The sequence below is a fragment of the Galeopterus variegatus genome, unplaced genomic scaffold (genome assembly GCF_000696425.1).
Source record: "Galeopterus variegatus unplaced genomic scaffold, G_variegatus-3.0.2 Scaffold1101, whole genome shotgun sequence".
Taxonomy (NCBI): Eukaryota; Metazoa; Chordata; class Mammalia; order Dermoptera; family Cynocephalidae; genus Galeopterus; species Galeopterus variegatus.
This window is the reverse complement of record NW_007727212.1, coordinates 283,565-297,747: the sequence shown is the minus strand read 5'-3', so window position 1 is coordinate 297,747 and position 14,183 is coordinate 283,565. Positions and strand designations below refer to the sequence as shown.

The window sequence follows — 14,183 nt, the reverse complement described above, 5'->3', positions numbered from 1 at the left end:
TGGGGATCCGAACCCTTGACCTTGGTGTTATAATGCTATGCTCTAACCAACTGAGCTAACCAGCCAGCCCCTCCAGTGAGTTTTTACAGAGCAGCCATGAAATGTCCCTTGGAGGGAATGCCACCTGGATTGTCATAGCTCTCAGTCCAGATGGAGAGGCAGACCACGGACAAGCGAACCCAAAAATGAGATCATTTCAGAAGGAAGTCAGGCAGGGGTTCCTCCAGATCTGGAGGTCGGCCAGGCCTGCCTGAGGAGGTGACCTGGGATTCGAGATCTGAATGATGGGCTTTGCCTGCCAAACAAAGCAGTCTCGGGAAGACAATCCCAGGCAGAGGTGATAGCAAGTGCAAAGATCCTGGGGCAGGAAGGAGCTTGGAATATCTGAGGAATGACGAGGCCACTGTAGGTAAACCAAGGTGAGTAGGATGAGGTGAGACAGGGAGCTGGTTTGGTGGGAGAAGGTCGTGAACAGTCTTTCAGGCCGCAGCAAGGAATGTGGGTTTTATTCTGAGTGCAATGGGAAACTACTGAATGATTTTAAGCTGTGAAGAGTTATGATCTATGTTTGTCTTGGGGAATCTCCAGCTCTGTTTTCTTCCCTTTTTGGCAGAAAGATGGAATAAAAGAGCCATATAAATCTCCTTTTCATTCTTAGCCCTTAGGGACAGAAGCTAAGGTGGTCTGATTAGTGGTTTTCCCATCTCCAGGGGGTTGCTAGGTGATTGGGATTGCAGCTTTTGGGCAAGAACCTCAAATGCCTGCTAGATCCAGTATTGGTTTCCTGCTGCTGTCCTAACAAATGACCACAAACTGGGTGGCTTAAAGCAACAGGTTTACTTTCTCACAGTTCTGGAGGCCAGAAGTCCAAAATCAAGGTGAAGGCAGGGCTGTGCTTCCTCTGAATGTTCTGGGGGAGAATCCTTCCCTGCCTTTTCCAGCATCTGAAGGCTCCAGGTTGCATGTAGATGGATCACGCCAGTCTCTGCCTCTCTCTGAACATGGCCTTCACCTCCGTGTCTGTGTGTCTTATCTTCTGTTTCCTGTATGGACACTTGTCATTGGATTTAGGGCACACCCAAGTAATCCAGAATGATCTCATCTCAAAATCCTTAATTTAATTATATCTGCAAAGACCTTTTTTCCAAATAAGGTCACATTCACAGGTTTAGGACATGATCATGTCTTTTTGGGGGGCAGGAGCACCTTCAACCCACTATAGACCCTAAGAACTACAAGGAAAAGGGAAAAAACAGGATGGCCATAGAAAGAAGAGAAACAGGACTTCTGTGGAATATTTCCATTAAGCCTCCTAAGTGTTTGGGTACCGACCATAGTGTACAATTACGCAACCCCTCCCCACACATTTGTTGCGTACCTACTGTGTGTCACAGCTCTGATGATGCCACGGGTTCAGCATTGAGCAAACCCCGCGGCTTTGCCCTTGTGTCCCCCGCACACAGTAGGGCTCCCACACGCATTCGTTGCCTTCCTTTGTACGTGCCTTACTCTGCATCTAGCTTCATGGAGAAACAAGGAAGCCGTGCTAGCTGGTGTGTAGCATAAGTCCTCACAACACATGCAGCAGGAGCGATAAGCGCTCAGGAGAACCAGAAGCCAGATTATCCCAGGAGGCTCCCAGAAGAGCTGCGGCGAGACCAATGGGTTAGATCTGGGGGGAGGTGGGAAGTAGGTTCCGAGCTTGCAGAACAGAGTGGACAAAGAAGGCAAGGCGGCTCATGCCCCTTCAGAGCATCCTGGCTGAGAAGTGCTCAGGAGAAGGCTGGCTGGGGGTGGCAGGACCAGATTTCAATGAGAGTGAACAATTCTTGGGAATGTTCCAAACAAAACAAAATCTAATCCTCTCTCAGTTTACATGGTGGTTGCTTTCCAAAAAAATAAAAAAATCAGTAACATCAGTGCCCTGCAAAAAAGTCCTTCTGTTTATATGTAAAACAGTTTGATTCTAGGCTCAGATCATTTATGAACAGGTTTTTACCACCCCCATGTGAGTGTCCAGTGGGGGGATACTTCCAGATTGTGCAGGACCATCCCGCAGTGCAGTGGTGGCCCCTGCCCACGAGTGCCACCAGTGCCCCCCTGTATCCTCCCATAGATTTCTAAAGCATTCCCAGCTCCGGGCATGGTGCCGCCTGTTGAGAACCACTGGGTGTGGGTCCCTGCGGGGCCTCCCGGCCGCGGCTCACCCCGCCTGTGCTTGCAGGTTCCATGCAGGTGATGAACAAGACCCGGCGCATCATGGAGCAGGGCGGGGCGCACTTCGTCAACGCCTTCGTGACCACGCCCATGTGCTGCCCCTCACGTTCCTCCATCCTCACCGGCAAGTACGTCCACAACCACAACACCTACACCAACAACGAGAACTGCTCCTCGCCCTCCTGGCAGGCGCAGCACGAGGGCCGCACCTTCGCCGTGTACCTCAACAGCACCGGCTACCGCACAGGTGAGGGGCGGCCGGGGTGGGCCGGGACCCCCGCGAGTGCCAGCTGCTGTCCTCCCCTGAGCATCGCTAGATGTGGTCCACGCGGCGGGGGTGCCCACGGTGATGCCAGGTAGTGCGTGGAATAACTGCAGAGTTGTGCGTTTATTTCCAGGTGTATTTGAAAAATGCAGACTTATGTGCCCAGAGTATCCATATAAAGTGAACTTTTCGAAGGAATTTGAGTTATCCAAAAAAAGTGAATTCATTTCAAATGTGACTTATAATACAGAGAGGCCACAGTGGACCCAAGCCTGAGTTTGTGTTCTTTGTTAACTGTTATTAAAGCCACTGAGGACTGTTTTGTGGACTTTGGACCAGCGACAGGAGAGAAGGTTCCGGAAGAACATTGGGGTGGGGGATGGGAATTAATATGGGTGTGGAAATGGAGAGGGAACAGATGTGGGGACTGTATGGCCGCTCTCTACATGGTAGTAACGAGGATGGGGCAGTGGTTGACGTGGCGTGGACTGCGGGCTGTGTTGGCAGTGTCGCAGCCTGGGTGGAGAGCCAGCCTGGTTCCTGTATGTTTATCTTGCTGCAGGTCCTTTGGTGGGTTCTGAAGGCTCACCTGCCAGGCTGGTTGCCTGAAGGAGAGATGAAATTCCAGTACAGTCACTGTCTCCAGCACCATTGCAAAATCTTCCAAATTCAATTAATTTAACTCTCTCATTAAAAATAAATAAATAAATACTCCCCACCTTGGGGAAGGAGCGGAGGCAGTTGTGAAATGAAATATTGTGGCTTAGATGTTGCAACCCCAGGAAGTTGCATCCAAGTGACAATGGGTTTGTTCGGGGGCGGGGGGGAGTGACAAGGAAAGGACGTACAGATGCCTCCTTCAGCTTGGTTCACAGCTGGGCAGCTTGCTCTCAGAGACACAGTGTGGGCTGGCAAAGGCACTTTGGAGCAAGCTGGTAAGGCGTGTCTTCTTACAGACTCACCCACTGCCAGAATCCCCTAGAAAGTGGGCCGAGAGAACTAGGAAAGCCTCATTCCTATACATGGGCAGTTCATCAGGCATGCCATTGTGTGAAAGCATAACCCTGTTGGTTCCTGGGTCTCTGCAGAAAGCCACGTGTGTCAGAAGTTACCATGGGCCACCACCCTAGATGGTTAGACGGGCCTGGATGTCACTGGCAGAAGCAGGACCAGTGGGACCTCCAGCAGGTCCAAAAAGTATAACCATGCCTGCTCAGAGTTGCTAACCTTCAAATGTTTTTAAATCTGAATTTTTAGGTGAAATCTCCTGATTTTTAAAAATGCTGGCAAAACTCAAATATGTCTGAGAACTGGGTATGTCTTACAGATCCCCTTTTACCACCTCTGGCTGATAGGTCTATATAGAAACCTTTAGCTTTGGATGCCAAAGGAGGACCCTTAAAGTGTTCTCATCAACCCCCCTCATTTGACAGCCAGGGCAACTGCAACCCAAAAAGGAGATTTTTCCCAGAGTCATAAAATAAGGTGTTTGTGACATAATCCAAATGGGAACCAAGACCACGGAAATTAAGAGGGGGTGTGGAAATCATATCACTCAAATTGACATTTTGGGGCTCATGGTGACAGCCAAAGCCTAGAGTTTCAAAATCATATAGGGGACACAAGAAAAGGAACCGTCTCAAAACTGATTGCTCAAACTGTATCCTTGAATTTACACAAATCACTGAAAATCAGTCTCCCCAAAGAAATTTCATTCAATTATGCTTAATTATTGTACCCTCAATGAAGATTGGAAGCATAATGTCAATGTGAATAGCCATACACACAGACCATTTATATTTTTTATAAAACTGCTATTGAGAATTTTATACATATTTAGAATGCTCCTCTCTTCAAGAAATCCCATTCCAACCTTATTTTCAGAACTGAGGATACTGAAAACATATGTTTACTCTGATGAACTTGTCTGTTCCTGGGTATTAAATAACAAGAGCTGCAAACATTCATACTTTCCCTCTTTGCCCTGGCAGCTAGGAAGCTCAGATTTGAGCATGTATTAAATTGCTATTTTAAAGTAAAAACATTTTAAAGATCCCACTGCATGATATTAGTTATACTAATTGGTGTCAATTGATTAAGAAGATGACCAAAAACACTACAGTGAATTCAGAATCCCTTTTAGATTAATTCAATTTGTATAACACATATTAGAATACATAGATAGTAAATTTTTAATCCCCAGGGACCTAAGGTCATTGGCTCCTGCTGGGTCTTAAGCCACATTAAACCGTATATCCATGTGTGCATCTAGGGAAGCTGGTTGAGTTGGATTTAAGATTTGCTGTGTATGTGAGATACCCAAGATATCAACTGTTTATTACTCCGTCAATTAAAATTCCATGCTGCTTTGGTGGCCCAGCTCCATGAATTGGTTAGAGACACTGACTCTATTTCTCCTTATTTCCCATTGGTGAGAAACAAGTCACATGGTCGCAAAGGAGCCTGGGAAATGTAGTCTTTATTCTGGGTGGTCATTTGCCCAGCTGAAAATTACTTTACTATGGGAGAAGAAAACAGATACTGAGGGAAAATTAAATCTCAACCACAGTCACAATTTCTCAGCCATTTGCATTTGTGATACCCTTTTGGATACAGGAGGTCAGCCTGAACTGAGGAAGACTGTTACTGGAAAAAACGTTACTGAAATGGGCCAACATTTTGTAATAAATAGTGCTTTTTATTTTTATTGAATCATAACTGATTATACATATTTTGGGGGTTCAACGTTGACATATGTTGATCAAATCAATATTACTAGCATATATATTGTTACAAATCATACTTATTCTTTATGCCCCTTGTCCAATCTCTCCCCAACCCCTTCCCTCTCCCCCTGCCGCCAATCACCCTAGATTTCTTCTCTCCTTCTTTTTTTTTTTTTTTGTCTTTTGTCTTTTTTCCGTGTCCGGCAACGGATCGCAACCCTCAGTGTTGCCCCCACGTACCGGACCGGGGACCGGCAACAGGATTGCAACCCTCGGTGTTGCTTCCGTGCCTCGCTCAGCCAGTGAGCAGGAACCGGTCTGTATGTGGGATCCGAACCCTCGGGCGGGAGCGCCGCCACGCTTCCCAAGCGGCGCACTATCCAGTGCGCCACCGGGCCGGCCCCCTTCTCTCCTTCTGAAAGAGTAATGTTTACTCTGTTGATTTGTTGCCTAGATGATCTGTCCAATAATGAGAGGTGTGTTCAGGTCCCCCAATATTATCATAGAGCAGATACTTCTTCTGTCACTCTGGAATGGGCTTTGTGGTCACTGCTGGTGACTCCCCTTGTGTCAATGCACTCCAGTGGCTGGTGGACCATCTGCATGGTGGTTGTGGTATCTAGCCGCTTTCGTGGCAGCTATGGTTATTGTGGTGGCTGTGGTGGGCCTCCCACCTGGAGGTGATGTTTTTGGCTTGCTGCTCAGTGTTGGCGGTGTGCCTGGATGTGGGTGAGGTGTCTGGTCCCCGACTCGATGCCCCAGGTCCCCTGGCAGGCCCCAAGGCACTGGTGGTGTGCCTGGGCCGGAACTAATTTTGTACCCTTTGCTTACTTCCAAAATGGGAAAACTTCCTGTGGGGACCAGTACTTGAGCTGTGTGGTTGAGCTAAATTGCTGCTTTGCTGCTGATTCCCTAGGGAAGGCTTTTTGTGCAGCTCAGGTTTTAATGGTTGACTTTTAGGTACTTCTGGCTCTTCTGAGACCCAGTGTACCTGGGTTGTGTAGAAACGCTGGTCTGGGCCCAAGTCTTTTCATCGAACTGCACTCCGTGCAATTCTGTATTCCTGACCAGTCTCCTCTGAGTGGTCCTTCGCTGATTGGGATGCCAATCAGCTGTCCTTGCTGTGCCCCAGTGTTCCCCCAGTGGGCCCATCTCCCCCACCACCTGTGCTGCAAACACTTCCCATGGGACAAGCTGTGCACTGGTCCCTTGCAATGACTCACTGGCCTCTGAGTGGCCCCTTTTTTTCAGTTGTTGTGACTCCTTGCTCCTATGTGGGTCCATGGCAGCCCTATTAGTGGTCTTGCTGGCCTGGGGGCCACCAAGGCCCTCTTCTCCCCAGCTGCCTCCAAGCAACTTCATCCAAAGGGCAGGGCTGTGGCTTTTGCTGGCTCCTGCTCTATGCACTCAGCAGCTCCAGCCTTAAAGCAGCTACAGCACTAAATGGTCAGAGTGGTTTTCTCTTTCATCGTGGCTTCTCCTGCATTCATGCACTCCATAGGTCTCTCCTCCCCTTCCCCTGAGCTCAGGTGGGCCCAGCTTGGCTGTTGTTGCTTTTTTATAGTTGTAAATTTGTTGATTTGTGGGAGAGAGTGACGCTGGGGACTGTCTATTCCACCATCTTGGCCAGAAACCTTAAATAGTGCTTTTTTAAAAAAAAAAAAAAAAAAAAAACAGTTCATGATGAAATAAAGAGTACTTTTAATGTATTTAGTTAGGTATTTTATCCTGAAAAATGAAACTACAAATTTTTTTTAATAATGTTACTTTATGTTGCATCTAAACATATTCAACAAAGGTTATGTTATAATTGTAACCAAGGGGTTGTTTTGTTTGTTTGTTGGTGGCTGGCTGGTACGGGAATCCAAACCCTTGACCTTGGTGTTATCAGCACCACACTCTACCAAGCGAGCTAATCAGCCAGCCCGAGATGATTCTTGAAGGAAATGAATTGAGTTTCGGTTGGAAGGAGTACAATTTGCCCAACAAATTTAAATCATAGTCCAGTGTGATATCCTTTACTTCACCTTTAGTTTTCATAGCACATTCATAAAAGGTCATTTTCGCAAAAGTATTTGACGATTTGATCAATTTTTCTAAGGGCCTCTTTTAATCTTTTGACTTCTGCGAAGTGCTTATTACTCTATCATCCTTTCAGTAGTCTCTTCTTCAGTTGTCTCCTAGACCAGATTATTATTTATCAATGGATTTGTGTGCGTTTCAAGCTGTCCTGCAGCATCGCTGTAATTAATTTCACAAACCCCTGCATCTCTTAAAAGATTTGCCTTTTCATTTTGCAATCATCTTGCTTTGTGTTGCCTCGTGTTTGCAATAGAGATTGACAAAGGATGAAGTGAGAGATGCTAAGTTTAAGCAGGATAAATATCAATTTGTTAATGGATATTTCTGTGTATGGCTTCTTATAACTTTGGGGACTTGGATCTCAGATATGAATACCCCTGAAAAGATAAATTGTATGCTAGGTTTCTATAAAATGTACTTAGTCATCCTGTAACATATTTCAGCAGTTGAAACTGCCTGCTGCCCTAACTGTGCTCACTTATAAGCCCACAAGTCAAAGTTATATAGTGTTATCAGAATGAATCACCTCCTGGCTCTTTGCAGAGTGGTTGAGAGCATGACCTTTGCCTAGGTTCAAATCTGGACTCTGCTACTTTCTGGTTGGGTGAACTTGGACAAGTTATTTAACTTCTGTGCCTTGGTTACCTCAACCACGGATAATAATATTACTTAGCTCATACAATTTTGTGAAGATTAAATATGTTAGAACAGTGTCTGGTTCTAAGCCCATAAGCAATTTAGTGATGATGGTGATGAAGGTGATACTGATTTGCACAGGTAGCATAGCGTCACACAGCCCTCCTCAGGCCAGTGTTCTGGTGAATGTCACAGTAAGTAGCACACATGGGTCAAAACATGGCAGCCCATGCTCAACTTCTCTGGTAATCAGCAAAATGCAAAATGCAGATTGACGCCATCAGCGCACTGTCCTCTCTCACCCGTTACCACAGCAAATACAAGAGATCCCTCACACCAAATGTTGGTGAGGATATGGGAAAACAGGAGGTCACATGCAGTAGTGGTAGGAATGCAAATTGGCACCTCCACCTTGAAGAGCAATTTGCCAATTTCTGGCAAAGCTGAAAATGTGCATCTCCTTCCATTGCAATTCTACTGTAGCCCCGTACCCCTCAATTCTGTGGTGATAGGTGAGTTCTGCTTGAGCAAGGGAGGGCACTTCTCGGCGACCCTGTTTGCTCATGAAGATGTGTGATATGCGTGGCCAGTGATTACCTTCAGATCCAAGGCACAGAAACTCTAATGCAACTGGTTTTGACAGGACATTGAAATTTTTGCTCCCTAAATTGAAAAGATACAGGGGAGTTTTAGGCAAAGTCAGATCCCATGGTTTAACAGTGTCACGATTGTATCGTAAGGCTCCAGGTCTCAAGGTGGTGGCTGGCTCTTCCAGGGGTTCTGTGCCTCTTCGTGTATATCCGGCAGAGGTGAGAGAGCATCTTTTCCCAGAATACCAAAGTGGTGAGATCCCTTCTGATTGGACCAGCTCAAGTCACGTGCCAGCCGCTGAAGCAGTCACCATGGAGAGCACATGGACTGCACTACTTAGCTTAGCCTGGGTCACCTGTTCCTGGAGCAGCAGGTGCGGTCTCTTCCCCACCGCCACCACCATCTGGATCCCCAAACAGAAATCGAGGGCTGTTGGGAAGGATAAGGAGGAAAAGAATACTGGAGTGGCAATCACAAATTTGCACCACACCGCTTTTGACAAAATGAATAAACAAAATACAACCTTTTTCCAGCCCTTTCTGGTGAATTAGGCTGGAGTGCCCATTTTCTCCTCATCGGGGTGACACCTTTCTTATTCCACATTGCCATCCAAATGTGGCAGTTCTGAGGTGATTTCCCTGCCCAGTTTCTGCCATCTGGTACAGACTTTTGTAGAGGTGGTGGTGAGCCTTTTCATCATGTTCTAGAATGTGCTGGTGGTGTGAGGAGCACTTGCCTCAGTACAAGCCCGGGCTCTGCCAGGGCTCCCAGCTGCAGCCTGTTTGGGGATCTAGCCCTGAGCACCCCAATTATTTTCACTCTTCTTTTCACACAGAGCTGGGGAGGGAGATCAGCTGAGGACCTGGACTTGGCCATCAACCTGGGGCAGCCACCTCTCTAGGGGATGTGGGCTCTGGGTCCTGACGCCTGCCATGGCAGGACACGAGGGGTGTCAGTGGAAGCCGCAGGGGGTGCACGTGATTTGTTCCCTCCTCACCCCCAGAGTGGTTTCAAGGACACAAAGGCTCTGCTCAAGTCGCTTTCCTCTGGAAGTTGCAGGACCTCAGCCTCGCACCCCCTCTTTCCCTGCCACTCTGGATCTGCTCTTAGCCCCTTGCCCTGAACCCCACAGCTGCTGCCGACTTGACATCTCCTCTCGGGTCTCCCCCACATTTCCAACCCGACTTACCAATCTTGTCTCTCCCCCCAGAGCCTCTGACAGGCTTCCTCTTGGTGACTACAATTTTCTAATCACTTAGGCAAAAACCCTGGTGTCATTCTTGATTTTTTTTTCCTTCCTTTCATTCACCATGATCAATACATCCTTAAATCCCATCAGCTCTACCTTTAAAATATGCCCACAATCCCCTCGGTGGCCACCACTTTCACCTCCACCGCCACCGTCCCTGCCTGCACTGCTCCAGTTTTCTCCTGGTCTCCCATCTTCCACCCTCGCCCACCGTAGTCTGTCCTCAGCACAGCGGCAAGAGGGGACCTGTCAAAACCTACATCGGATGCTGTTTCTCCTCTGCACAGAGCCCTCTGTGGCTCCCACCTACTCAGGGTAGAAGCCCCACATCCACCTCTGGGTCCCAATGATCTGTCCCTTCCATCCATCCCCTCGTGGCCTCCTGGCCTCCCGTACTCCCCTCGGTCACTCCACCCAGCCACAGCAGCTCCTGTTTCTTGAACAATCAGCAATGCCTGGCACGTGCCCACCCGGGAGCCTTTGCACCTGCTCTTCCTTCTCTGGAAGCTTCTCCACACCTGCGAGACCTGCCAGCTTACTTTGCTCGGGTCTTTGCTCCAACATCACCTCCTCAGAGAAGCCTTCTTTGACTATCCCATTGCCTCACTATCTCTTACCCCATTATATTTTCCTTCAGAGTCTTTGTTGCCACTTGGCATGTATCTGCCTATTTGCTGATTGTTTATCCCCCCGTGTTAGAAAAATTATGTCTCTGGCTCCCCCTTCCTATGCTCCTTACCCTGGTTCTTACTTTCTTTATCCATCTCTGGCCCTTTCCACCCCTGACCATATGTTCACCCATTGATCTTGCTGATTGTCTCGCTTCTAAAATGCTGCTCGTTTGTTCTGTCCCCTCCTGTGTCCCCGTGCCTATTATGTGCTCAGTAATCTTCACAGGATGAGGGGATGAATCGGCACCATCCCTCCAGGGCCAGCAGCCCACCTGCCCCTGCTTTTCTGTCCTCCTTTCTCTCTCTGCCCCCACCACCTTGGCCCTTCCGCACACACAGAGGAGAGGACTTATTCCTGGGTCGCCTTCCCCAGGCCTCTGATGCAGCTGTCCCTGCTTTTACAATGGCGGCCTTCTCTTGGCTTGGCCTTTCTCCTGGTTCTGCCGCCTGCCCTCCTCCTCTCCCCTTGTGCACATAAGAGCGCACACATACACGCATACACACACGGCTCCCTTCTTCCCTCGGTCCAGCTGCCCCTCGTCCGCCCATCTGCCTGCCCCTCAGCAGCCCATGGGTGTGATGTGACAGCAGCATCTCCATTCACCCCATGGATATGGCCACCTACAGCAGCATGGGCCTTCCCGTCCCTCTGTCTGCTCCGAGGGCATGCCCTTCCCCACCATGGAAGTCCAGGCGTGGGCTGGGGTTGCACAGCCCCACGCAGGGCCCAGGCTGGCCCAGGGCGTCCTCAAGAAGCTCAGATTTGTCACTTCCAGGTATATCTTCAAGCTGAATGTCTTTAAACTCTAGTTTAATAATCTATCCTTTTCTCCGAGACCTTCAAGTTTCAAAGTAAGTGCGGCACATGTTTTGAGCAGGAGTCCAGAGAATTAGGCTCTGCTTCTAGCTCCCTTGTGACCTTGAGCCGAGACCCTGCCCTCTCTGGGCCTTAGTTTCCCCATCTCTCCAGCAGTATTGCAACACCTATGCACGAATTACCCAAGATAAGATGCCACCCTGAGGGTCATGGGTCCAGTGCCCACAGCCCGGGAGGAGAGGTTCCCTGGGCAGTGAGAGGAAGTGGCCACTTGCAGAGAGGAAGCAGGCTGGGGTGCTCTCCCCGCCTTTTCAGCACTGGGTGTGGGCTGATGGGTCCAGACTCCTGTTGGTATCCAGCCAGCACCCTCTCTGTCCCAGCCCCTTAGATGGTATATTCATATCCTAGGGCTGCAGTGACAAAGTACCACAGGCCAGGTGGCTTAAAAATCACTTAATCTCTGACACTTCTGGAGGCCAGAAGCCCAGCATCAAGTGTCAGCAGGGCCAGGCTTTTTCTGAAGGCTCCAAGGGAGAATCCTTCCTGCCTCTCCCAGCATCTGGTGGCTTGCTGGAAATCTTGGCCTCCGCCTTCACGTGGCCTTCTTCCCATGTGTGTCCCTCTCTTCACGTGGTCCTCCCTCTGTGAGTCTGTGTCCAGATTTCCCTCTTCTTATAAGGACACCAGTCACGGATTGGAGTTCAACCTAGTTCAGTATGACCTGATCTGAACTCGATTACAAAGACCGTATTTCAAATAAGGTCACATTCACAGATACCTGGGGTAAGAACTTGATCATAAATTTAAGGGGACACAATTCAGCCCACAGCACCTGGGCTCTTACACACATTAACTTCCAATAAGGCTGCAGAGCCTTGATGTTAAACGGGAGCACACCCTGCAGGCAGCAGGAACTGAGCAGACCAGCGCCCTCCCCCTCCACTGCCCACGTTGTGGTCCTAAGTGTGGAGCCGCGTGGCCACCCAGCCATCAGCCCCATGAGACTCTTCCCACTCCCAGTGTGGGCTTCATTCAGAAAACATCTAACATCAGTGGGCATTAGAATGACAGAGGGGGTTAGAATAAAAGTGAGGGGAAGAGTGTGGTGGGTAAGTACATAAACCCTATCAACCAGGCTCAAGAGGCTTCGAGGGAGTTTTAAGGGTAAGTGTGACCCTTTGCAGTCCTCTCCTGGGTGCTAGCTGCGGCTCCCCTGAACATTCTGGCAGGGGTTAGACTAGAGACGCAGGGTATGATTGTCACTAGCCACGGGGAGCTATTTAACTTAAATTAATTAAAATTAAATCAAATTAAAATTTCAGTTTCTCAAGCGCACTAGCTACATTTCAAGTATTCAACAAGCACACATGGGTACCGTGTTGGATGGTGCAGATACAGAATGCTTGCAGAGGGGTCTGCTGAATAGCGCTAGAACAGAGCCTAATTCAAGCGAAATCTGGTTTTTTTGACATGGGTACCGTGTTGGATGGTGCAGATACAGAATGCTTGCAGAGGGGTCTGCTGAATAGCACTAGAACAGAGCCTAATTCAAGCGAAATCTGGTTTTTTTGGGGGGTTGCAAATAAACCTCTGGGAACAAACTAATAACGACAGTAATAAAAATGCTGGTATTATTATCAAGCTTTTACCATGCACCAGACTATGTGCCAAGTGCTTTACGTGATTCATCTTATTTAATCCTAGTGGTGGGTCTGCTCCCTCTCATTATTCCTGTGTTTATTCCCCCTCACAGCCTCCAGCACCTTGATCTGTCTTCCCAAACCTTCCCAATCCATCCAGGGTCTTGAGTCAGGGTCTCGGGATCCAGGGACGGCTACACAGGAGCCCTCCTGGGGCCTGTCTGCAGACAGGTGCCCGTTCTCTGAGCATCCAGCACCATCCCTTCAGCCAGGAGATCACACGGCAAGCGCTTTCAGAATCCATCGGTGCCATCGCAGGGGAGATGAGAGAAGGCAGGCAAGGGGGGTCTTGTTCTCTGCCCTGCCCGTGTGACCCTTTTCTAGCCTAGGGACACCCAGCTCAAATATGAGGCATGCCAGGTAGGTGACAGGCAGCAGAGGGGCAAGCTGGTCAGGAAAGGGGGCCCAGTTTTCAAATGTACACTGTTAACTCTAGTTTCTAAAAATATGTAACCGAAAACACGAAGCAGGCTACAGCAAACACCTGTGGGATGGATTCAGCCCATGGGCCATGGGTTTGCAAGCTTTTCTCTGACCTCTCAGGTTCTCAAGGGAGCATACCGCCCTCTAGGGGTTAAAATCTGTGAAGCGTTTCTGGTGGTGGTAAAGGTTGGGGGATACATCTGGCTCTCTGGGGACAGGGACTTTCATGTGTTGCTCTGCACACTACCCGAAATTGCCTTGCATTCCATGTGGCTCCTGGGCTTTCTGCTAAATCATTCATATGGGTGAATTATTTTACGTTTACTGTTATCTGAGCCTTGACCTAAGTCTATTTTATATATAAATACTGAACATTTTTTTGCAGTTTTTTGGGGGGGGTTTTTTTTGACTAGTAAGGGGATCACAACCCTTGGCTCGGTGTCCACACCACACTTAGCCAGTGAGCACACCAGCCATCCCCATACAGGATCCAAACCCACAGCCTTGGCGCTACCAGCGCCACACTCTCCCAAGTGAGCCACGGGGCCGGCCCTTTGCAGTTTTAATATACCCTGAATTTCTCAGGGAATGTATGCAGTAAGAAAATGGAGATATACTTGAATGCAAAACTTTTCCAAGAGTTATTCTTTATTTCTGAAAATCCCATCCCTGATGGCAGTGCCACCCGAGGTAATTGAATTGCAAATGTCACATGCCCACCCAGCCACATTTGTAGCCGTCACACTTGCAGTGAATCTGTGTCTAGGTGCAGGCGTCTAACTACTCCATCATGTCTTCTTGATGGA

General features: G+C 48.6%; 1 protein-coding gene across 2 annotated transcripts in view; it reads left to right on the top strand.

Moving 5' to 3' along the window:
- Positions 1-14,183, top strand: part of SULF2 (sulfatase 2) — a 97,615-nt gene that overhangs the window by 18,729 nt on the left and 64,703 nt on the right. For both annotated transcript variants that reach the window (XR_550647.1, XM_008574772.1), the window contains exon 2: positions 2,225-2,464. Coding sequence is in view for 1 of the 2 variants with exons in the window: in XM_008574772.1 (XP_008572994.1) it covers positions 2,225-2,464 (240 nt within the window). In the remaining variant the exon portion in view is untranslated. The remainder of the gene's footprint in view (positions 1-2,224; positions 2,465-14,183) is intronic.